Raw genomic sequence first — 25,145 nt, 5'->3', positions numbered from 1 at the left:
ACTAGCACCTGTTATACAAAATATTGTGGATGATGGACAGTCAGCAGAATGCGCCTCAGTAAACAGGACCTCATACACCTCCCTGCACCTGACAATAAAAACACCGGCTATTCAAAACCACTTTCTTTGTGTGTGTTCTGTTCATTATGTTGGAATTGGCAGGAAAAGGAAGAGTGAGAAACACGCAAAATCCCCTGTTTGTGGCTTTAATATGTGGATGTGTGACGTTGTTTGTGTGCAGTCTGAAGGGCTGAGAATCTATTCTTAAGGGCTGAGAATCTGTGGTCATTGTGGTTATTTCTGTAGGGAACACTAAATACTGCCAAACTCTCAGTGCTATATAGGTATAGTGCCACGCCAACTTGCCATACCTGCCATCCCAATACCTGCCAAATTACCATTTATATTATTATTATAATTATTATTAAGAATAATGATAATACTTACAACAACAACAACAATAATAATAATACTAATAATAGCAAAACAACAACAGCAGGAACAACAACAAAATAATAATAAATGGGCACAAACGAGGCGGGTTAACATTTTATTTTATACTCGTATTTCTTTACGACGTTTTCAGAATGAATCACATAAAGAAAGCAAGGGATTATGTGGGTACTGTTCATCGGTACTCTGATAAACACCGACATCCTGTGGTCATTCCTTTGCTTGTGGCAATTCACATCGAGTGTATTTACTCGGGGATATAATATTAATCAAGAAAGCATTGTGACTAAAAGCACATTCATATTTGGGAAACATAATCACCCTACCCTAAAAAAGTTCAGCAAAAGTTTGTGGACCAGATATAAATATGTCTTAACTATAAAAACATTTTCAGCGACGTTGGCTCGGTCAAACAAGATACTTCGGTAAGGCGCCAGCACCTGCGAAGGCCGGTAAGAAGGATATGTAAATTACCCTGACTTTCGCATCGCCTCCGCCTCCGCCTTCTTGCCTTCAAGTGCGACGTTATCCTGTCACTTAGTGACAGTATTTATGTCTGTCTCTCACACGCGCCAGGGGTGCGGAGGCTGGTGTTGATTCCTCTGAGACAAGATGACAGAAAGAATCTTGATTCTTTTTGGAGTCTTGGTACTCGTAGCGGCGGTGAGTACGCAACGGTTTAAACAAGAAAAGGGGAGCAAGCGCACCGTAATTTTGTCTCGGACAGTGAAAGAACAGACCCGCTCGCGGGAAAAAAGGGATTCCAGGACCCGGGCTTCCAGCTTCTCTTCATGCATATTAAAACTCCCTGCTTCGGACTGGAAGAAGTTGGATCAAAACACTCATGAGGTAAATCTGTTTGTGTATGTTCAATGGAAGTTAGCAAGGAAAGCACAGTATAAAAAAATAATTGTTTGATAACTATATTTACAGCAGATGAGTTTGTTTTTATTTTCAGCAAGAACAAATATAACTGTATTTGATAGAATTCAGGTGAATTCAGAGTAATATTTTTATATGCTCTACTGTGAAATGTGCTATGAGAAATTATGTCATCATTAAATATGAAGGCATATGAATATGTACACTACATGACCAAAACCATATGGACATCCCTTGGTCTGGGGCTGTTTTTCATGGTTTTATCTGAGCCCCTTAATTCCATTGAAGGCAAATCTTAACGCTACGGGACACGGACGCGTTCTAGACGATTCTGTGCTTCCCCAACAGTACAGGGAAGGCCCTTTCCTGTTTCTGCATGAAAGCGCCCCTGGGCACACAGCGATGTTGGATGTCAGGTGTCCACATACTTTTGGCCATGTGGTGTATGTGCCGTGCCATAGTGCAAGTTTTGTGTGATTGGTGGCCCTAGCGCCAATGAAGTTCTGAGGTGACAGGGACCCACTGATCATGCTCTACCTGCATGACAAGGCACGCTACCCCTATAGCTAATGCCTGGAACAGGCGGTAAGATTTTAGCCCTGATTCAGTCCTGAAAATAGCCGCTGCAGGTTCACCAGCGGTTGACTGTGATTATTGTTCAAATGCTGTGCATGCAGAATAAAACCTTACATTGGCTCAATAAGACTGTACTGTCATGTGTCAGCTGCATTCGCTGACTGCACTAGCATCATGAAGATGCGATTCAGTTCTGAAAATAATTTCCTCAGAGCCCGTTTGAGTGTCATTTTTCACATGCTGGTGAGTCACATGCCAAAACCAAGTGTTAAATGACTGTTCATAAACTTAATGGCGCAATGGTTGTGTTTCTCATGAACTATTTCCTGTTGACCAACGAAAAGAAAATTAGCACGAGGCCAGCACTAAGTAAAAAAATATCTTTGAACTTCTGCATAACTCATGTACACTATGCTGTTGTGGCCCGGGCACTCGGAGTACTCTGGCTTATAAGGAACCAAAATGTGTTATAAGTGACATTAAGGAGCTTGTTGTGCACTGTTTCATTCTAAATTATATCTGTTTTATATCCAACCTGACGTAGGTGTGTCAATGAGTCTTTGTCTGTGTATGGCATTACAGTATATGAAGATCCCTTCGTGATGTAAATAAAAAAAAAAGGGTTTGGTGAATTGGTGCTCTCGTTGTTAATCGAAAGTTGTGTTGTTGATCTCTGCAGACTGCGTTCCATGGGGATGATGGCTCTAGTTTTACACTCACATGGGTTGGCGACGGGACCGGGGTAAGTGTACGATGAAATTTCAGAAATGTTTGATTTCATGCAAGGATCATTTTAAAATGGAATGGATTTAATGGAAGATATCACTTGTCAATCCTGAAAGGCCAGATCTAAAACTTTTTTTTGACAAAATTTAACAAATAATTTTTATTGATGCACATGATGGGTAGAGCTGAAATTGAGGGACAGATGAACCTCTCTCACCAAAATCCAGACTTACGGTTTGTCATATTTTGTTCAGTTGAGCCACAATGAGCAACCAGAACAGCTTCAGCGTGTCTCGGCGTAGATTCTACATGTATCTGTACTGAGGGGGATGTAACACCATTCTTGCATGAGAAATTCCATTATTTGGTCCTTTGTTGATGGTGGTGGAAAAAGCTGCCTCAGGCACAGCTCCTGAAGTTCCCATTAGTGTATATTTTGGTGGAGAGCTGGTGACAGAGAGGTACACACAGCATACGGTTTACATCATTTTAAAGCTCACGAAATCATTCGGTGGCCACTTGTGCCCTGAGGATGGGAGCATTGTCATTCTGGAAGAGACCCACTCCCATTAGGATAAAAAATGCTTCATAATACAAATGATTCTAAATGGCTTTTATTGTTTGCGGCTTACCTTGCCCTCTTAGGGGTTTCGTAGGCCACACCAGGAGAAAGCACCCCACTCTAGAACAGAGCCACCAGAACCCTTCATGGTGGGGAACAAGCACTTGTAGGCCTGTAGGTTATTTTGACACGCACATGCACTAAAGTGCTGGTTGAGAACAAGGTGAACGATGACTGATCAGACCGTATGATTCCACCCCCCCCCCCCACACCCCCACCCACACACACTTAGACCACTACCTGTGTTTTTCGCACCGGTTTTTCTCACCAACGTGTATTTTTAGCTCTAGTAAGGTGTTTGTGTCAGCTACCGCAAACTATAACTATAGTATCCTTTCCCCTAGATTACAAAAAGATTGCCTGCTAATGTCCGGAGATTAATATACAGCAGTCAGCTGATTCAGATTTGTGTGCCTGTTTTGCTTTGGATCTCAAACCACTGTATGGACATCATTCAAACCCAGTTTCAGAAGGTCTTAGAATGATGCTATTTCTTCACTGCGTGACCACATCGTTTTAAAAAGCTTGACAGAGCTAGGGAGGTGGATTTGATTGAGTTATGGTTTCATGCCAATTTCTTAAATAATGTAATGAAATGGTATAAAACGAGAAGGAACTATTTTTCTGGTGGTGGTTAAGTGACCTTGGTGAATCACCACCCCCATCGTACATTATTTTCCTATAATGCTCTCATGGTTTATTCCTTACATATACAGTGTATTATGATGACGATGATGATGATGATTATTATTTTAATTATTTTGTATCTTAAAGGTGATCCTTGTGCTCTCAACGATCAGTCCTCCAGTGGGTGTGGTTATCGGAGGAGGGTCTTCCCGACTTTACAGGAGGTAAGTGGTTCTCCATACACTCCACTTAGCATGGTCTTAGTCTAAAACTAGCTCTGATGTTACATACGCCTAGGGTGCTTTCTATTGCCTGGATCGATAAATTCATTTTTCAGGAGTACTTTTCATTGCTCAAAGATGTCTGTTTCACAATGTTGCCAGTGCCCAAAGAAGTGCTAACGTTTTTTGTGAATTCACCTCTGGCAGTCAGGACTATGGGAAAACCTTTCATGATATCTCCCATGTCATCAACAACACCTTAATACGGAAAGAATTTGGCATTAGCACCGGGCCTGGCAACTCTGAAAAGGTAAGAGACACCACCAGTCACACAGAATTTCGAACATACAGGAGTATAATCTTTAATTTATTACTATTTTGTTTTTTTATTCAGGGGTTCTTCTCATCTTCCTTTTTTGGCCTGGTTATAACTTTCCAGCTTATCACAGAGCTTAATGTTAGGTTTTATAGTTTATATTTCTGCTGGATATTCTGGTCTTTTGATTTCCTTTGAAAATAACACCTTGTTCAGAGCTTTGTTAAAAAAAAAATACACTGTAACAAATACATATTAATTGCAAGTTTAAGCATTGGCTATATGTAACTAGATAATTGTTCGTTTGCCCTTAGGTTAACTTTGTTTTCTGCACAATGTTTCAGTGCAAATTTTGTAAGCTACCATTTGCACCATCTGGGCCTGTGAATGGGTGGGTGTACGTACTGGAAGTGCTTCACACATCATCCTATTTGAGTTGCTCTGGCCAATCAGCACCGCCCGCGTTCAGTGTTTCTTCAGCCCTCTGTGGCTGCAGAGACCGTTGTGTCAAAACCCACTATCACATTTTAGCAACGGAATCAGCCTCAGAACAACACCTCCATACTAGCAGGAACAGAAGGTGCTACTTGCCACAGGATGCCATAGGCTCTTTGGTGTGGTGTTCTGCATTTAGTCAAACATACATGTTTTCTGTATATTACTGAAACAGCTTTGGACTTAGGAAAGAACTGAGGTGTTGAATAGGACGGAGGTCGGTTGAGAAACTTGTAAGATTCGGCCATAGAAATTACATGCATAATTACTGGGATAGTTATTTAACTAGCATGCTACTCAAAAGTGCTTCTTTAGTTTTTAAGAAGAACATGCCATTTCAGATACTTCTCTTGGCAAATCATATTTTTTAAATAGTGGGTTTGGTGGTTATTATGGTGAAATCCAAAGTCCACAAAACAAAATGTTTTGGCATTTTGTTGCTGTTTTAGTAGGAATTATTTTGTAGTACTATTATTGATAGTACTATAATGCACATTGTAGTGATGCTGCAGCATTGATACTAACAGTGTGATGTCACAGGTAATTCTCACCGGGGACGTCCCTGCCCTAGAATCGAACGGAGGCATAATATTCACGTCCACTGATGCGGGCGTGTCCTTCAAACCAGTCCAGCTGCCGTTCCACCCCCGCCAGGCAATCAGTTTCCATTTCCAGAACCCCAACTACCTGGTTACCATTAGCGATGATGTGAGTGACAAATGCATAATGGCCTGAGGGTGCATGGGCGCATTCTAACAAGCGTTTTGTCTGGTATACATAGACACTTTTGGACAAGTGCGTTTTTGGTTCATGTATGGTAGCGACGCCATCGCAAGATTTCAGTTACATATGAATGACACATTGAGGCAAAAGTTCTGGAATACACATACATTCTTGAAGGTGTTCATGCGTAAACATTTTGTCAGATATTCAGGGATACAGGTACGTTTTAACGGTTCCACTGTTCATACACATTTTAACATGTATACCTGTGCAAACATGTTATAACAGGTGTTCCTCTGTACAAACGTACTGTCTTCTAATTGATGTTCAGTCATATATACAGGGACATTATTGCAGTTATTCTGCTGTAGAGACACTTTCTAACTGGTGTGTAACTACAGACACATTCTAACTCATTTTCGGGTGTGCAGATACATACTAAGCTATGGAGCCCGTGTGAGACCACGTATTATTAATTCATACTGAATGTGTTTTTATGTCTCTAATGCATTCTTCAGGGTGGGCTTTGGTTGTCTTTAGACTTTGGGCACAAGTGGAACAAACTCCAGGAGGGTGTTCATTCTTTCATGTGGTAAGAGCAAACATGACCTTCCACTGCAGCGAGCGTTTGAATGTAGCGAGTGTTTGAGTGTGTTTGAAATGTAAATTAGTTCGATGAATAGTGATCCAATATTGTTCTTCACATGTGTTTTAAGGGGCAAAGCAGTTCATTTCTACAGCCCATTAACACAGATGAATAATGTCTCTCTTGACGGAGGCCAATGACAGTCCCACAATGCCAACGGGTTATAAATGACTTGACCTCTTAGCGGGTGGGTTTTGCAGGCACTGTGAGCCTCAGATTAAAGAGGAAGAGAGAAAGAGTTTCACCCGGGCGGGGTTGAGTGTGGCCATGACCCTGACCGTGGTTGACTGTGCTTCTGCTCTTTCCCTCTCAGGGGTTCTGGCACCACTCTCTTCTTTAGCTACAGCCCCAACGGGACAGGTGAGGGAGTGCCGCTTTACCCCGAGCGGACTGGTGGCACCACCGCAACACCTTTTCAACATGGGGAGGACGCTCAGAAAATATTTAAAAGTACAACTTGTGATGTATATGTGTATAGCTATAAACATCTTCATATCACCTCCAGTCCTACAATTACTTTTAAATGCTACAGAATAAATATACCATGTTTTAGGGATAATGTATTGATAGTGGTCATTACATACACAGATGGGAAAAAAATTTCAGGGCCAGGCCAGGGTATTGATGCAATTGCTGCAGCTTCAGGACTTGTACCAGTGCCTTGGTTGGCATTGTGAGACCTGTGATTATATACCTTTCTTGCACAGTGGATGCTGACAGGAGGGGGGAGCTGTTCCTGAAAAGAACTGAGGACCTGGGCAGGACTTTCACCACCATCACCCAAAATATCTTCTCCTTCGGCTACATCGGGGGCTTCCTGTTCACCTCTGTCACAGAGAAGCAGGTGAAACACCCATATAGCTTGAACGTCATGAATACATGCTAACACACACGGCACACAAACACACACACACACACACACACACACACACACATACACAGTGTGAAGGCATGCTCATGTTTGAAATTTGCTCACATTCAATTTTGTTTCATTGAAATCCTTGTTGCAGGGAGAGCCCCGTGTCATATATGTGTCCTCAAACCAGGGAGACATCTTCAATAAAGCCCAGCTGCCCTCTGCAACTATTGAGCAGGTAAGACTCTCCCTCTTTTTCTCTCTCTCTTCCCTAGCAGGTTAGTCTCTTCCTGTCTTCCTCTTGCATGTACCCTTGAGTCCGTGGCAAGTCTCTTAGCCATAGGACTGGGCTCTGCAAATACATGGTTGATTCTATGTCAAGGTGTTCGCTAAGTACATTCTATCACACCAAGGATCCACTCAAGTTATCCTATAGTCTCTCATGCTCAGGCAAAAGGGAAAAACAAACACAAAAAGAAAGGATGATTAGTACAATACAAGATCATTACAATGCAAAGGCAGTGGACAGGAGACTTCCTGGATAGTGTGTTGTAAATGATAGCATGGGGATGGGCTGGGGAGGGCACGGATGGGAGCATTTGTCAGGTGTTTGAGATGCTGGTGGCTCGACCGTTTCTCCACGCCCAAATGCTGATGAGACAGAATGTGATACTCTCTCCCAGGATCATTAACTAACCTGAAAAGAAGAGCTGAGTGGAAACACACGCGTGCCCACACACACACACACACACACACACTCATGCAAACACACACCTGTGCATGCACATCAGCATCATCACCGACTGGTACATGCATGTTAAATACAGATGGGTGCGCCACGAGAGACTGCTCACTGACTTTTGAACATTCTCTTGTTGTTAGTAAGACCACAGGCTCAACAAAACAGAAGATTGAAACTGTAAGATTTGCTTTTAAAACACTGTGGGGCCAGTATTTACACTCACTCACTCAGTCTCCACTGTGCCACTGCTGTTTCAAACTTGTCTGTATCCCTGTCTGTTATCAGTTCTACTCTGTTCTCGACGGAGATGAGGACATGATCTTCATGCATGTGGACGATCCGGGAGGTAGGCCAGGAAAACCTATCAATCGCTACTGTCTCGCAAACATTTAATATCCACAACCCTGAAGTTATATTGTCTGCGGGACGTTTAATGTCCACAGCTTTGGAGCGAAACTCTCACATTCTATATGAACCACCCTGAAGTTCTATACTCTTAGTGACAATCAGTATTCACCACCCAAAGCCCATCACTTTTTGTCTGATTCTATGTGATCTAAATTTTTTGATGACTAAGCAATAGTTCAACATGAGTTTTTTTTTCCAGAATGTGGTTCATTCATATACTGTACATTTGAAATATTGAAAATTGATACTGTAACGCTTCATAAACTAGAAGACAGAGTTCTGTGAGATTCAGTCTAGGCCGAATTTCTCTTAAGTTCTGCACTTTCAGTCTCCATTATTAGCAACAACCTTGATATTCCACTGTCCCACAAGTGTCTATTGTTAGTGATGACAATTTTAAAAAAATGTTTGACTTCATTTCTATTAGCTTTCAAAATTGCAGGTCACTCGTTTAATGGACATGTGTTAGTATAAGATGAGGTTTTGGAATGTACAGTTTTTAGGGAACAGTTAGATTCTGAGTTGAGAAGGTCGAGCTGAGTTCAGTGGTGAGGGCTGAGGCAAGGCATTGACACTGTCCTGTCACCAAATGCAGAACTACTTGGTCAGGCTGAAGAACAACAGACTCGTTTTACAAGTTTTTCCTTTGCTGCTGCGAATAGATTGTGAACAATCCATCTCGCCACCATCTCACGGCTGTCGGTTAATTGCATAGGTCAGCGTATGTCTGTGCTCACTGAAGTCAACTTCAGCGTTATGATGTTCGTTGCAGATAAAGGGTGAGAATGGCTTCATTTTTCTGGAGAAACCTGTTAAGTTGCCTTGGCCGTGCCAGTCTGGAATAGCTGATGCGAAGGTCTAAATATCAGGGCGTGCGTTCAAACAAAGCTCTTAATTTGCTTGATTTCAATCTGCACATCTGTTTTGTCAGAAGCCATGTTTATGGATTTTTTTTTAAATAGAACATGCTGTGTAAACATTCACATAGGATTTACAAGATGTGTCATGCCATCTCTTAAGTGGAACATAAGCTGAGCTGAAAAGGGCTTGTACCTTAATTTGGGCGGTTGAGCGATCAGATCCGGTCCGCGTGTGCCCTGTTGAGCGTGCTTTATTTTGGCTGTGTCAGCATTGTTCTGTGTCCGCCGTTACAGTGGACACGTATTGCGGCACGGTTTACACTTCTGACGACCGGGGAATTCTGTACTCCAAGTCCCTGGAGCGCCATCTGTTTGGCGGGGAGGGGAAGAGCGACTTCACCAACATCACGTCCCTGAGGGGGGTCTACCTCACCAATGTCCTGGAGAAGGGTACGGTCAGAGAAATGTTAACCACAGACACCTGCTCAATTTAGAATAGCTTTATTTAACTGTTTTTTTTTTGTTGTTTGTTGTTGTTTTACAACTGCATGTATTTTTAAGTGCTCGTCCAGTGTTTGCAGTTGGACTAAAGTGAGACGTGTCTTCATCGTGTGTCACAGATGATCGTATTCGGACAGTCATCTCGTTTGACAGAGGGGGGGAGTGGAGATTACTCAGCAAGCCGGGGAATGCAGAGTGTGGAAAGAACATGAAAAACGTTTGTTACTTCTCTCTCTCTCTCTCTCTCTCTCTAATTGTGTGTTTGTGTTTACTTTGCATACGTCTGCATCTGTACATAGTATATACAGTATGTCCATGATGAATGTGTGTTATACATATGTGTGTCCCATGACCTTGCATGACTGTGATGTGCAATAAGCTGTTTGTTTTTGCTCTCCAGTGTAACCTGCATATCCATGGAGAGTACAGTCGCTTTAACGGACTGGCTCCACTGCTGCCCCTCTCCGACCCCAGTGCTGTTGGCCTCGTCATTGCTCATGGTAACAGACCTGTCAGTCATCGCTCTGACTCTTTAAAAAAAAAAAAAACACAACACACTGATGTGACTAGCAAGTTCAACTCAGCTTAACGCCCACCTGTGATTAGTACCCTTCCTGTGTGACGCATGGTCATTTTGTGGCAAGGAAACTCACTGCACAATGGGTGGAGGTGGCGATTTATTCAGCCAGTTAAACACCAGGGGATTAGACTGCCAGTTTGAAAGACGGGCTGGGAATTCAGCCAGAATACCAAGGGACACTACAACTTAAAGGAATTTTTTTTGTATAATGGCTTTTATTATACCAATGAGGGGTCTATTAACCCTTTGAAGAGTAGGTTTTTTGAAATGTATTTTTTTTTCTTCAAAATTCTAAGCCAGTGTTCTAGAAATCCATTGCTTTCAATTACCAGCCGTGATTGTTACATCAGCATTAGAATGTTCAGTTACGAACATTCTAATCACGTAGTTGCCTTGTTGTCACTAGTGCTGCAGCCTTGTTCCTTTCCTCTCCCTGTGACTGTTGGGGTTTTCCAGGCAGCGTGGGTGACTCTGTCACCTCAGCTCGGCCAGACGTGTACGTGTCGGATGACGGGGGGTACACCTGGGCACGGACGCTGATGGGACCCCATCACTATGCCATCCTGGACTCCGGCGGCCTCGTGGTCGCCGTGGAGACCCACGCCGATCGCCTCATTCACACCGTCAAGTGAGAACTCGTGTCTCTCTGTCCGTTGATGTTTCCTGTCCATGCGATCGTGTGTGTGTGCTCCTTTTAGGTGTTGGATGTTTTTCTACGTTGCGTAAAAGTTTGACAGAAATGAGCACTCTCTGTTTTTTGCCTCACGGCTGTGTGCTCCAGGTTCTCCACAGACGAGGGGCAGTGCTGGAAGCTGTACAACTTCACTGACCATCCCATCTTCTTCGCTGGCCTGGCCTCTGAACCCGGCACAAAAACCATGAACCTCACCATCTGGGGGTACCGGCCTGAGGAGGAATACCGGGCCACGTGGGTTGCGGTCACCATCGACTTCCAGCCCCTGCTCCATAGAGAATGTGAGGAGCAGTCTTTTTTCTCTCAAATGCATTCATTCTCAATACAATTCTAAGAATATATATAAAAAACTGATATTTAGAGCAGTGGTATGCGTAAAAATAGCATATAGAGAATGTTGGGAGATGCACTCAATGGTTTAAACATGGACACTAACTGCTGTCTGCTAACCGAGACGGTTTGTGTTACTAGTTTGTTGCCATGACAGCAGAAGTGTTTTTCCTCATTTCAGAGGTGTTTTTTACAAGTTTAAATGCTGTGGCTTGTGGATGCACAAAACGCTGTGCAGAAATAAGAGTTTTATAGCATGTCAGGAACACAACATACCATTCACTGTTGCCATGATATTTGTGTCTGTGAACATTCACATGTCTGTCACCAAGTGGTGAATGTTTAACTCAGGCCCTGACTCTGTGTGTATGTGTGTGTGTGTCTGTATTAGGTTGATGGATGCACTCTTTGTTGCCGCGTGTATGTTTTATATGGCCGTGTATGTTTCCCCAGGCGAAGAGCAGGATTACATAGAGTGGTTGGCACACTCCACTGCCAGCCAGGACTCGGACACTGATGGGTGTGTCCTGGGGTACAGAGAGACCTTCAGGAGGCTGAAGAAGCAGTCCGTCTGTAGAAACGGGAGGGACTACGTTGTCCGCAGACAGCAGAAGCCTTGCCTGTGCACCAGGGAGGATTACTTATGGTGAGACATAACTGATTACTGAGTCACGTTGTCGCTACAGTGTTACAGGAACGTTTCGTAAATGTTCTGTGGTTGTATCTTAAAGTGCTATATTATGTGACCTGTATTTATTATGCTATATGGAGCCTGAGGGGGCTACCTGGCTCACAGAAACTTTGTCACAACATTGTAATGCCCTTACAGTGCCTTACATATGCCTTGATGTATCTGTTTGGCAAGCTCTGATTCTTACATCACCAGGAATTCTGTCCTATTGGCATTACAGAATATTATTTTTTCAAGGTAGTGCTCCCATTACCTTGTAGTTAATCAGGAAGGCAGTGCGTGGTCTTGTGTTTTTCATTGAATAATACTTGGTGTGCGCTGGGTGGGGGATGAGCTTTGTCTCCACAGCACTTGACTTACCTGACTTTTGAACCAAAAGGCCTCTGAACCAGTATAAGGGACATTTATACTTATTCATATAATCCTCCCTAACAGTGATTATGGTTACTATCGCCACGAGAACACCTCAGAGTGTGTGGAACAGACAGACTTCAGGGACCGCATCTTGGAGGTGTGTTTAAACGGAGAGGAGGAGGAGCTTCAGACTTCAGGGTAATGTACCGTCCTACCATTATAGTACAAAAACACACACACACACACTCCTCTCTGTCTTGCTCAGTTGCTTGTTCAGATGTCTTCGCTAATGAGAAAGTGAACGACAAGTTAAAAATGAATGCTGGAGGTCATAAAACAGTCACTGTTATGACGTTTGTTGTCCTAAGCATAAGCTAAAGCATGTATAAGACAGTTCTCTGACAACGTTGTCCCTGGTGCAGGTACCGTAAAGTCCCCAGCGACCGGTGTGAGGGAGGATTCACTCCTTTGCGCAGAGAGAGGACCGTCAGCCATAGCTGTGGGAGCACCAGCCCGGTGTCTGCTTCAGAAATAGTGAGTCTCTCCCATGAGGACATGTTCGTTCATTGTCCCGCGGCTACATTCGCTCTGCAAAGCACGTAATTAGAATGACTGGGACGGAGGTCTGACTGGAATGTGGTGACATGCTATACTTTTTATTATCTTGTTTCCAGAATGGCCCACAGGCCACAGTCCTGGTGATGGTGCTGTCTGTTTCAGTTGTGGTAGTAGCCTTGGCTGTTGCCGGCCTTTTCATGGTCAGGAGGGGGCTGCGTACTGAAAGGTGAGGAGGAGAATGTTGGGTAAAGTACAGCATTTCTCTGAGCTTAAAAGTTTACCAGTTATGCTGTCTGTTCCTCCAGTGCCCCTGTTTTATATTCTCAACAAGAAATATTTATTTATTTTGTTGTAACACTACCAATCAATTTTTTGTATATTTAATTGCTGCATATTGGCTCAGGTCATTATGTGCCACACTCATTACACAGTTTTTACTTCACTGTTTTTCAAATGGTCCTGACTGTCCTCCACTGCCCCCTGCAGGATGCCAGCATACCGCTTCTCTGCTCTGCAGGTGCAGGAGGATGACCGGTGTCCCTCCGTGGGCCGACAGACAGTTCCCTTCAACAATGGAGGAAGTGACCAAAATGACTCAGACGAGGTAAATGCGTCAAATGCTGAAATACATTCACTATGCTCAATGGGAGAAAGTAATCCGTTAACTATCTTAAAGAGCTGAGTCCTCTTTAAGATAGTAATTAATCTTTGAGTTATTATTGTGTGAATCGTGCCTAGTTTTCAGATGTAGCTATGATGATTCATTCTTGTATTTCCCTTTAGGATCTCATTGAATGACTAGAACTGAAGCAAGATCACTTTGGCGAAGAAAAGTGATCTACGTACAATCAGCGTGCACGTCATCTGAACATGCACCAGCTGGAAGCATGTTTGCTTGTGTGACTTCGATTGGCCATTTCCTTGCTTGTATCGGCTTTCTGTTGTCCTCTGATTACCAGTGGAGGTATAAGGGAGGATAGATCAATCAAAGACATTTTCTTTACTGGACAACGAAAAGTAGTGTTAAGGCTTTACTTCTATGAGTTATTAAATATTATTCTTGTTCAGAATGCATCTCAGGGTATATTGTGAAAAAGGGTTATTTGTGGATTACAGCCTCGTACTGTACTGTCATGACATGTTTTTGCTCTGTGAAATTCACAATTTAAAATGGAGTGATCAGAAGTATCTCTAAACATGAAAATGACTGCACTGCTGTGAAAACAGTTAAAGTTGTCGTGACAGGAGTCACAAATTGTTACATATCAAGATTCTTGGAATGAAGCTAGACTGATATGAGTAGGGACACCAGTTTTATCTAGTGCTGTATTTTTTACCTGCAATTCAGCCACCTTGAATGGAGGTCAATGGAGCCTTCTTGTCAGTCAAATATCACACCCCCCCCTCCCCCTCCCCACCCCACAGAAATCTTCATCAATCAACATTAATAAGCACACATGATAATTGACTGTCACATGCTACTTTCACTGCATAAAACTGTAGACATGCAGCAGATATTTTTAATGAGTTAATGAGTAACATTTTTTCCCTAATAATAGGAAATTATATTAGCAACACAAAAATAGTTGAATAAGACTAATCATAATAATTAAATACCCCTCAACTTACCCCTGAATTATGTCAATTTAGTGCTTTTATGAGGGCACAGTTGGTCAATAACTGTATATTTATGTGATAGTGATAATACAAAACAGTGACCTCAAGGGGGATCACATGCTCTAGAAACTGGTATCCCTAGGTATGAGGAAGTAAGGTGTTATAAAGAAGCGCCGCCCCCCCTTTTTCTGTCTAACCCAATTGAACCTAGTTTTCTTAAAAAAAAAAAAAAAGAATAAAAAAATCATGATGTATATGCTAACATGATATCATGATAGTGTAAATTTGTGTAAATGAATCACATTTGAATCACAGATTGGTGAGAAATCTAGAAAATGCTTTTTAATGATAAAATTTGTTGTTACAGAGACCCATGTTATTTTCTGACCTTCTTACCCCTGAATTGCAGTTTTCTTCACTGCCAAATACTTATGAGGTTTGTCTTGTTTTGAGACTGAAAATGAAAAAAGGTATGATTCATAAAGCTGGTTTGTAAAAAAATACATATTTACAAAACCAACTGAAATGTTAAAGCCATTAAAGTTGGCTTTTAAACTTAATTTATTTTATTTAAACCTAATTTCTGCTATAATTGATTTTGTTGTGTTCATTTTCAGCAATTTGAAGAATTTCTTTTGTTCAGACTGATAAATAAAACTGATCCACATTTAAATTTTTATAGCCTCCTTTATGTGTTTCAATAAGGACAAAAATTATGTCCTGATTCATATACTTTGGTTGTATACATACAAGAAGCAATACTGAATCAAATATTTCTCTTGTATTTATGGGTCAGTGATGTGATGTGTACTTTGTTCTCCTTTTGTTGCAAAAATGCCGATGATTCCTCCACGTTAGAGGGGGCGTACTCGTCACTTTCTGCTACTACTGCTATGCTCTACCCTGTGAATGCTGGTTTTAGAACGAGCGCCTCTCTCGGTTGCAGCTGGATTATACTACCATGAGAACATAACGTTATTCAGATTAATAACACAGATAATGCGTGAATAGGAACTGAGCGGTGTTGCCCACCGAAAGGAATAGCTAGCTAGCGATACCATTCTTCGAAGGAGCATCGGCCAGGTAATGCTATTATTCAGTGGCGTGGCATGTGGCATGGTTACTACTTTTTATTTACGACAAAACATGGGGAACTGCATATTTATGTTCCATCCCTTCAAATTTATTAAGAGACTGAAGTGCCAGATGCTTTTGTCAGCTGACGAGTTCGTAGCCTCTGAAAGTTATCTAGCGTTACAGTATTAGTTGGCTGGCTAAACCTATTTAATGCTAGCTAGCTAAACGCTAATTTACCGTAGACCAGCTGTCTAGTTTAAACTGTATCCGGTATAACTGTTCTAGTTACGATGTTTGCTAGCTAGCTGGCTACTTGGCAAACTGCGTAGAATGGCTTTTGTGTAGTAAAATAACGTAAGCTAGTCTAATGTTATTTAGCAAAAGTTGTGGAATAGTTTAGTGGTTATAATTCTCTTGAGTCCGAAGTAGTTTTTTTGTAACGCCGTTCGTACCAGATGATTCTCTAACGTTAGCTAGCTGCCAATATAAACGAAACTTAATTAAGATAGCATGGCGGCTAAGTTAACGTTAACAACACGCAATGTAAACTCGCTTATTTAGAACAGATAGCCTATTGCTAGTTAACTAGCTAGCTAACAATGGTTATCCCTATGCCAACTTTGCTTTTCTGGTGGAAAGACCACCTTGTAAAGGACCCTGATGATACAAGCCAGCCAGCTAACATTAGTTAGCGACGGTAGCTAGCTAGCTAGTTTAATTCATGAGAACACGTTCTGGAAGTGGACTTTAGAACTGTCTTCAGATAACAGTATGACACGATGCCATGGGATGCCAGTAAGACCAGTTACTTGCTAAACCGGCTTGGTTGTCATGCTGTTATTTTTGTGTACATAGTTATGGTGCTAACTTTGTATTCCTGCCACACTGTTCAAACAGGAGGTCAAGTAGAGTAGGTTAGTCTTCAAAAAGGCAATAGTTTAAAATCTTAAATTTAAAAAGTTTCTTCATAAGCTTCTTGTTCATTCTTTTATTAGTCGTATTTCGTAATGTATTGTAATATTTGTTTGGAGAAACGGGAAGTGAACCTTTTTTTTTTTCACCAGCAGTTTGCTTGTGTCTTCAGATAATATTCGAATTGAATATACACATTCCTGTCGATAAGTCTGAATTGAATAAGTGTTTTTTTTATTTTAATTTGCACACATGCTATTAACAATCTTTCTCTCTCACTCAGTGTTCACATAGCAGAGTAAATCCCTGTTCAGGAACGATGAGATTTGGAGGTAGGAATGAAAACCTTGAATGGAGTTTATATGTGCGAGCATGCATTGGGATTGAGTGTTGGTCAGAGTCAACATTGTTTATGTGCATCAGTCAAGTTTCATGCCTAAAGCCCACATTTTTCTATCTTACAGGAGTCCTGAAGCTGGCTGTGGTGGTTTTCGTCTTTTTCTTTGCTGTGTTCCTTGTCTTCCAGCTCATGGAAATAAACATTGATTTTAACTTTGGAAATATATTTGGTAAGTGGTATAGAAGCGATATTTAATATTTATGCTTACCTCATTAACGTCATCAAAAAACATAGCACAGCTAATTGTAAATAATTTGCCAACATCTAGAAGGCAATATCAAGGATGACATTAACTCGCATGATTTATAATGCTTTTTTTTTAATTAAGGGAAAAAAAGAGATCCAAATTACAATGCCTTATCTGGTGGTGGCAGTGGTTTGGGAAATGGCTTTTATCTTAAAGGCTGTAGGTTGGTTAGACTCTCAGCTGGGGCATTGCCATTGTTCCCTAAAGAAAGGTAGTCAACGTGAAGTCTTTCCGTAAAAATATCCAGCTGTAAAAATGGATTGTATGCAAACATGTAGGCCTATTTTGTATAATCGTCTGCTAAATGGCAAAATTTAAATATAGGCTAAAGTTAACTTGAAACACTGCACAGTGCGAGGCAGATGTGATACTGGGATATGGAGTTCAGAACTAGCTACCTTGATTAAACTCTACAACCCTGAGTTTGAGTGCTCACTAGCAGTAGGTGCTAAGTTATCACACATTGTTTTTTTTTTAACCATTTAACTGTGTTTAAATGTTTAACGCTTTGATGCTGATGACAGGCATTGATGACCTATGTGGTCGTGCAGGCCGTGGCTGTGTGCGCATTAGCGGGAGAGATGGTTGACATGTTTGACAAGTGCTTTATGAATGTGGGTATTTATTTATTCTTATTTTTAAAATGCTTTTTTCCCTCCCTCTTTCCAGCAAAGAATCCAAACTTTGGCGATAACCGTAAGTACTCCTTTGAAACACCGCTATTGTTTAATGCTGGAATTTAGATTTAGTCTCAGGATTGTCTGCTGCCTTGCCATTTCACTCTGAGTGAGTGCAGGTGAAGCATTTGTGGATGTTTGTATTGCTTACTGCCCGGTCCTCAACGACATCCTGTCAGGTTCTCGCTGAAGTAAGAGCCAATCTAAAATAAATAACCATGCAACAAAACCTGTTAAACATAAAATTTAAATGCTCAAATCTTCCAACAAAATGTGAATTGTGTTTATGTGGGCTGACGGGGGTTTGTATTGGTGTACCACACGGCTGTGGTGTGTGTGTGTGTGTGTGTGTGTCTGGAAGGTGTACTGGTGCGCGTTGTTCTGTATGTCTGTGTACATATGGTCTGTTGTGTTGGAGTGGGTGTGTACGTGGCGGTAAAGCCGTTTGCGAGTTGTCACTTTGTGTTTGTATCTTGCTTCAGCCACCAGACCCCCTCGGTACAAATGCGGCCTGTCCAAACCATGTCCTGAGGGACACTTTGCCTTTAAGATGGCCAGTGGTGCTGCCAGTGTGGTGGGACCCAAAATTTGCCTGGAAGACAACATGTAAGACGACACCCCTCCACCTCATACACATAACACAGACAGTTATCCTCACCCCTCTTTCCCCTTAAAGGTCCAGGGAACTGGCTTGCTTTCCCCTTTGGCTAAATTCCAGGTTTTCAGTGGGTGGGGTTAATTGGGTGTTAGTTACATAACAAAAACCTTAAGTCTAGTGAAATCCTTTCTACCTGTAATATGTAAACGATGCTCTTGTCACTTTTGTGCTGTTAAGGCAAGCTAAGGTGAAAATGCCTAAGCATTGTCTCTTCTTTGCATGCGGAGAAAGCAATACGCTTTTTTCTTTTCCCAAAAATGAAATGTGTAGAGTTTGAGACTGCTGTAGTCATATGTATATGCACAGTGGCTCAGTGTTAAAATATGAATACGCTTTGAATTATCTTCATGGTTAAATATACAATGGTAACGCCTAGTTTATGTTGCTCTCATTCTTTTTGTCTGGTAGTGTAAGGTACTGTATGGGGGAATCTGCTCTAACCGACTCTAACCTACTGTAGCTAGCGATGAGGAGTGTGTCTTATGGATATGAATGTTAATGAGTGCAGGATACATGCCCATCCTGTCCTTGTCTGCTGAACAGGTCACAATAATCTAAGAGTTTATTACAATTTAATGGTTATAATTGGATAAAAAAGTTGAAAGAAATATTCAGAAGACGATCGTTTCTGGAGAATATAACCGCAATTTGGATCCAGTTTCCCGGACTTTCAAATCCAGCCCCGTGTCTTGCATCTTCCCGTCTTGTCTCATGGCTTCCGGTTGCCCTGTTTTTCAGATTGATGAGCGGAGTGAAGAACAATGTGGGAAGAGGAATTAACATTGCCTTGATCAATGGTACATATCCATCTCGTGTTTTATGTACGATTACTGTTACAATGAATGTCATCTGAGTGAATAGTAACCATCTAATAAATACATAGTCATGCCAGTCCTACTGAAGTGTCGCAGGTTATTCCTCGGGTTATAGATTGTATTGTGCATCTTAGCGGTGGATAATATGGACTGAAAATGGAATGGCAACAATGGTAAACCTTAAGAGCAATAGCTAAATGTTTAACCGTATTTGTCATTTCTGTTTGCATTTTTCTTACCTTCAGATGTCAAACATGGTGTTAAACATTAGCCAGATTAAAATGAACAGTCTCTTTTGTTTGCACATTACACCAGCATGTGCTAAGACAACAGCTGCACTAATACCGCCAGCATTTCAGATGCCCGATATGAACGTATTGTAGTATGTGTGATATCCTTAAAGCTGTAGTGCGCTTTGACCGATTAAGAGTATATTGGCCAACACTAGTGCAGCTTGACTTCTGTCTGACCTTACCTTCACAGGAAAAACTGGGGAACTCATTAAGACCGATTTCTTTGACATGTGGGCGGGAGGTGAGAGATTTTTCCTTTTTTTCTTTTAAACGTTTTTATTTCACTCTATTGTTGGTTATTTCCACCAGGCACTTTTTGATGCATGATGTTTAGTTGAAACATGGCATTTAAAGTTAATGAGTAATGCGTACACAAGTTTGGACGTCTTCTCCCTCCAGACGTCAACACTCTGATAAAGTTTCTGAAGACCATCGAGGACGGGACCGTTGTGATGATGGCCACCTTTGATGACTCGGCCACCAAGTAGGCACAATTTGAATATTCAAAAGTGTTCAACTGTTACTAGGTAAAAAAAAGAGACAAAGACTCAGGTCATTATTGGGGTGGACCGTGGACAAATCATAAATCCTTGTGGTAGTCCTCTGCCCAAATCTTTTTGGTTACCTGGATACATACTGGTGTACTAGCATATCCTTGGGTTTATCTTCATTTGTCTATGAAAATTATGTTGTGTTCTTACCACAAGATCATAAAAATCTGATGCGCTCAAAGAAATGACTTTATCAGGAAAGTGGTATCACAGACTTAGAGACAGGTCTGACTTACTGCTTCACAAATAGTTTCTCCTTTTATTTTCTGAACCTGTTTTTTAAAAGCGAAAAGCAATATTTATGAGCTTAGATCCCCAAAATGTAGCTTGACGATAGCTTTAGAATAGGCTGTCTTGCTACACTTGCTGCTCTGCACAGTTAACAACATGTTATCGGGACATCTTGGCATGCTTCTACTGGTAAAGCAGGAAATTACAGTGATTCCCATCTAAATACTAATCAGTATTTTGCTCAGTTGAGAACTCTCATCTGCCAGTATCAAGGTAGAACCAGTTCAAGTTGACCCTGCTGAAATGACTGGTATTCTCAGCCAAGCGGATTTCCGGTGTCTGTTTATTTTGTAAACTGTATTCATCCAGTGCATGGATTTACTGGCTTCCTCCCTGGCATTAAGATGTCAGAGACTGAAGGAAAGTTTGGTGCGACTGGATGATTGAATTGAATGGTTCATAGGCTTGGTGCTGAGGAGAATTTGGTGTCTGATACTGGGCAGCTTAGGTGCTGGTGTATTGATATTTGATTGGTTGATTAATTGATTGATTTGATTGGTTCACAGACTCAATGCTGATGCAAAGAAGATGATTGCTGACCTGGGCAGCTCCAGCATCAGCACTCTGGGCTTCAGAGACAACTGGATCTTTGTGGGTGGAAAAGGGATCAAATCCAAGAGTCCATTTGAGCAGGTGAATTTCACTCACCTATCAGCTCCTTAATGCAAAAAAAAAGACATACATGTCTATAAAACAATCAGACAAAAAACATATATAGAGTCATTATTATTATTTACTTCCATAAGTATACTGTGCAGTGTACAGTACGATGACTACAAAAAAATTTGCTCTTAAAGAAGATGTATGAGATTTGTAACGCTAGATGCGCATCTTGATGTTTTTGGCAATCCCACTGAATTGTTTAAAAGTTGCAAAGTGAATTCTACACTCAGTGGGCAGTTGTTTTTGAAGATCAATTACGCAATTTCATGGTCACTGCCAATCTGGATCAGTGTCCGGCACAGGACATCTCTACATTTCAGTACAGAGCACCGGCCACTAGGGGGCAGCGTTCTGCTGATTAAAGCACACCAACATGCATCGTTTCACCTCGGTGTGTTTTGTATTTTCAGCACATAAAGAACAACGCCGAAACCAATAAGTATGAGGGCTGGCCAGAGGTGCTGGAGATGGAGGGCTGCATCCCCGCCAGACAAGAGTGACCTCTGAGATAACCACCTGTTTCCCCCTCACCCCTTAACCCGTCCACCCTGAACACTGCTTTCTGTTCGTCTGAACGCTGGGAGGGGATCAGCGTCCTCTCTGTCAGACTCCCAGGAACGGCCAATCGGTCTCTCCCGTTTCCACACATATTTGCTTTTCTGGAAAGAGGTCGGTGGCAGAAGGCTTGTTTTGAACCCTTTCGTTGTTTTCTCCTGCAGAAGGGTGAAGGAAATAGAAATTTTTAAAAGATGGAAGAAGTGGAAATGAACACTGTGAAATTATTGTCAAAATGTCTGTTAAATTTGTTAATGTGACCAAAAATACTTGTTAATTTAACTGAAGAGTCTTATGATATAATCAGAGTTTTACGGAAATTAGTAGTTGATTTTTTTTTTTTTTGTCAAGGGTATTTGTTACGTTACAGTTGCTGAGTCTGTTGTAATCTAGAGGTTTTAAGGTGTGTTTGTGAAGAACCTTTCAGTGCCGTTTTATCTTTTAACATTGCTCTGTGTGTTTCTGTGTGTGTGAGAGAGAGGATCTTCCCATATGGTTATGGAATCACCTGCATCGATTAGAGGGGGTGTGTTCTAACTGTTCAATGGAACCACAGCAGAGAATATTGGGAAATTGGAGCTTGTCTTTTTGCTCAAAGTTCATATCGTGACCTTCTGTTGAACCAAGCGGTTTTCAAATGCAGGAGCCGCCAAAAATGAGAGTATGTGACTGAACGCGTTTAAGATTTATCTGGTGTGTTCTGCATTTCAACAATATAACAATGACAACAAAACCTTTAGTATAGCAGTTACCAGTTACAGTTCTACAATGGTGCCACTTGTTTCCAATATTGATTAGGGAGCCATGGAATGCAGGGTTCAAATTTCCACTGACAGGAAACTTTCCCCTCTTGCAGAGGCTGAGATTTAGCCAAATAGTGCTGATTTTGTGAGGCAGACCCTCGCGTTGTGTCAGATAATTATTTTAAATACTTTAAACCCTCACCCAGCAGGATCACTGAGTTTTAAAGGAAACTAAAAAAATGTATTTCATCGATATTTTTCATGTCTTTTCATACAATTTTGTTTGCATTGAAAGTTTGGTCCCTGGGCATTCAGCCTAAACATAGGGGGTCTGCTGCTTTCCTAACATTTGTTAGTAATAATGTGCTTGGGCATCTTGCTAAGAAACAGGTAAAAAGCACTAGCGCAGTTAGTTGACTGAATTTCGTCTTTTGAATCCTACAGTAACGGTCAGTCCAGTCCGTTCCTACCGTCCAGATTCCTGCGCAGCTTGCAATCCTGTTTTGCAGCTGGGGTGGATCTTTGCTTTGGCTGTCTTGTATGTCATGGTCCCAGCTGTGGTAGGGAACTGTAGTTTCCGTGGCATTACTGCTGTAGTTTTTTTTCAGGCCGGTCATTGCCGATGGTTGAACAGTTTGGGGATTGCACGTGTCGCTGTCCTACAGAGAGCGGCTGGACCCTGTTTGTAGGGCAGGGTTGCCCTGCTAGAATGGGCAGTGCCACTCAAGAATGGCTAATAATGTCATTGTTGCACTCTAGAATGGGTAATGGGTAAACAGTCAAAAATGGACGAGTGTGATTTACTGCATGATTCTCATCTGTTTTTGGCTGTTTGCTCTGTGTACCAACTGTGTCTGAAAGGAAGTAAACTGAAGGAGCGGAGAATCACTTTATTCATGACTTATCCAGCTCTGCAACTGTGTTTAGTTTTCACTCCCCGAAAAGGAAAATTTTATGTGGGCTTCAATGAGGACGATGCGAGAAGCCGCTCACGCTTGCACTGGGATCGAGTGTGAGTGTGAGCCCGTTCAAATCCCCAGAAAGCACTTGACTATGTGGAACACCCGCACCCGCACTGCCGGTCTCTCATACCTACCTTTAAACCTACCTTTTCACAAAGCCACGTAGCTAACACTTCCCACTCTGACAGTGTTCCCGCTCTGTAGCGTAGCTGCCTGCTTGTCAGAGCTTCACAGGAACGTTGTGACTAGGCTGTTTGCTAGTATTCTACCTCAGCATGGGGGAAAAAAAAGAAACATGGTTGTAATTTCTGTACTTTCATTTCTGTGGCTTTATGTTTATGAAGTGTTATGCTGTATACAGCCCTTGTTCTGTATTGGAATCACAGGACTGCCAGACACCATTTATCCTGTTTGCTGTTCTTAAAAGCCTTATTTACAACTCAGACTAGTGAAAACGCCACGTTGCCTTTGGAGGACTACACTCCTCCGTGTTTGGACATGTTTCAGACTAAACTATATATTGTGAACCAGAGTGGTCTTCCACCCATTTTAGTTTTTTTGTATTTGGGCCCTAACGGTGAAGAAACTCATATTCCCAATGTTAACAGGAAAATGTCTTGCCTCTCTGTTTGAATGGGATTTTTTTTTAAAAACTCCCACAATCACCTGCTGCGTGCCAGGTTGCTGTGCTGGCTTTTTGTAATGTGACCAACAGGCCTGCCTCTGTGCATTGTGGGCCGTGTGTCACGCTCCAGTGCTTTTAGAGCCCGCTGTCACGTCTATATTGCTCTGCCACGGAATTGTGTTGTCTATCCGTTAGACTGCCAAACTGAAGAAGTGTGGTGTATTTGCTGGAATTAAAGTGTTCTGGTTATTTATAAATGTTTTTTTGTGCATGAGGAATTGTGTTGGTAAAACTGGTCTTGACATTTAAATCAAGCCCCTTGTGTTTTTATTTTTTAACATACTTTTTATATTGTGTGTGGTGATGGTTTTCAAATGTTTATGTTTGTGTGTGGATGCACTCATACTTGCTTGTGTGTGCTGGATGGGATTTTTTCTTCAGTTTAAAGTAATGCCCTCCCCTAGACAGAAACTGGAATATAAATGGCATTTTTGTGTAGAAACAGAACAGCTGTGCAAAATTCAGTTTTTAATCAATAGTAATGCATTAGGGGCAGGTCCCTGTTGTCCTTAAATGCAGTTAAGGTAATTAATCAAAAACAAACCTTTAATGAAGTGTTGAATTCAGTCTTTTACTGGGCTAACAGTTAATATATATATATATATTTTTGGTTGTTCTAGTCATCTGTTGTATTTTAGACTTATCATTTCACATTTGTCTGTTATATTGTGGCTACACTGTGAACAGTGGAGCTCTTCAAGCCGTTGTAGAGCTTGTCAATCTGCCGGACGTTCAAGGATGAAATAAAGGAAGTTCTAACCCAGTTTGTGTGTGCTTGAGTACCTGCTCTCGTCTCAGCAGGGTAATGGGCTGCTGTTTGCAGAAACTGGTCAGACGTGGGGAGGAAAGTTTTTGGTCTGGGGTGAATGATCTGTTTTAGGTTGGTGCTACACGTTGGTGGTGGGTGAGGTGAGTTCCCGCTCATCACTGTGAAGCACTTTGAGCCGTCGGAAATGTGCTATCCATCCATCCATCCATCCATCCATCCATCCATCCATCCATCCATCCATCCATCCATCCATCCATCCATCCATCCATCCATCCATCCATCCATCCATCCATCCATCCATCCATCCATCCATCCATCCATCCATCCATCCATCCATCCATCCATCCATCCATCCATCCAATTGCATGT

At 41.7% G+C, this 25,145-nt stretch overlaps 2 protein-coding genes across 5 annotated transcripts; both read left to right on the top strand.

Annotated features, from left to right (window-relative positions):
• The first annotated feature begins 725 nt into the window (after positions 1-725).
• Positions 726-15,155, top strand: si:dkey-159a18.1 (sortilin). 2 transcript variants are annotated; one of them, XM_035425740.1, is made up of 21 exons: positions 726-1,302; positions 2,591-2,653; positions 4,034-4,110; positions 4,315-4,417; positions 5,459-5,626; positions 6,160-6,233; positions 6,601-6,737; positions 6,995-7,131; positions 7,298-7,381; positions 8,171-8,231; positions 9,448-9,603; positions 9,774-9,871; positions 10,055-10,154; positions 10,691-10,862; positions 11,016-11,209; positions 11,712-11,904; positions 12,385-12,501; positions 12,726-12,837; positions 12,978-13,087; positions 13,348-13,465; positions 13,645-15,155. In XM_035425740.1, the coding sequence occupies exons 1-21, from the start codon at positions 1,066-1,068 to the stop codon at positions 13,657-13,659; spliced, it is 2,526 nt and encodes an 841-aa protein (XP_035281631.1). In that variant the 5' UTR covers positions 726-1,065; the 3' UTR covers positions 13,660-15,155. The 2 variants fall into 2 exon arrangements, with proteins under 2 accessions (XP_035281631.1, XP_035281632.1); XM_035425741.1 differs by having other exon boundaries at positions 729-1,302; positions 6,601-6,647.
• Positions 15,156-15,391: 236 nt separating this feature from the next.
• Positions 15,392-24,770, top strand: fam3c (FAM3 metabolism regulating signaling molecule C). 3 transcript variants are annotated; one of them, XM_035425743.1, is made up of 10 exons: positions 15,392-15,561; positions 16,751-16,799; positions 16,932-17,036; positions 17,784-17,810; positions 18,274-18,397; positions 19,188-19,246; positions 19,748-19,798; positions 19,957-20,041; positions 20,906-21,032; positions 21,473-24,770. In XM_035425743.1, exons 2-10 carry the CDS (start codon positions 16,787-16,789, stop codon positions 21,560-21,562), a joined length of 681 nt encoding a protein of 226 aa, XP_035281634.1. In that variant the 5' UTR covers positions 15,392-15,561; positions 16,751-16,786; the 3' UTR covers positions 21,563-24,770. The 3 variants fall into 3 exon arrangements, with proteins under 3 accessions (XP_035281634.1, XP_035281633.1, XP_035281635.1); XM_035425742.1 differs by lacking the exon at positions 15,392-15,561 and adding an exon at positions 15,585-16,350; XM_035425744.1 differs by lacking the exon at positions 15,392-15,561 and adding an exon at positions 16,426-16,469.
• Positions 24,771-25,145: the final 375 nt, after the last annotated feature.

This window comes from Anguilla anguilla, chromosome 7 (genome assembly GCF_013347855.1).
Source record: "Anguilla anguilla isolate fAngAng1 chromosome 7, fAngAng1.pri, whole genome shotgun sequence".
Taxonomy (NCBI): Eukaryota; Metazoa; Chordata; class Actinopteri; order Anguilliformes; family Anguillidae; genus Anguilla; species Anguilla anguilla.
This window is presented reverse-complemented; position numbering and strand designations above follow the sequence as displayed.

Excerpts from the sequence above, each read along its gene's own strand:
- si:dkey-159a18.1 (XM_035425740.1), top strand. The coding sequence starts at position 1,066 with ATGACAGAAAGAATCTTGATTCTTTTTGGAGTCTTGGTACTCGTAGCG. Across the intron at positions 10,155-10,690 it reads TGGCCTCGTCATTGCTCATG|GCAGCGTGGGTGACTCTGTC; the intron begins GTAACAGACCTG and ends GGGGTTTTCCAG. Across the intron at positions 11,905-12,384 it reads ACCAGGGAGGATTACTTATG|TGATTATGGTTACTATCGCC; the intron begins GTGAGACATAAC and ends CCTCCCTAACAG.
- fam3c (XM_035425742.1), top strand. The coding sequence starts at position 16,327 with ATGACACGATGCCATGGGATGCCA. Across the intron at positions 17,811-18,273 it reads TCCAAACTTTGGCGATAACC|CCACCAGACCCCCTCGGTAC; the intron begins GTAAGTACTCCT and ends ATCTTGCTTCAG. Across the intron at positions 20,042-20,905 it reads TTTGATGACTCGGCCACCAA|ACTCAATGCTGATGCAAAGA; the intron begins GTAGGCACAATT and ends ATTGGTTCACAG.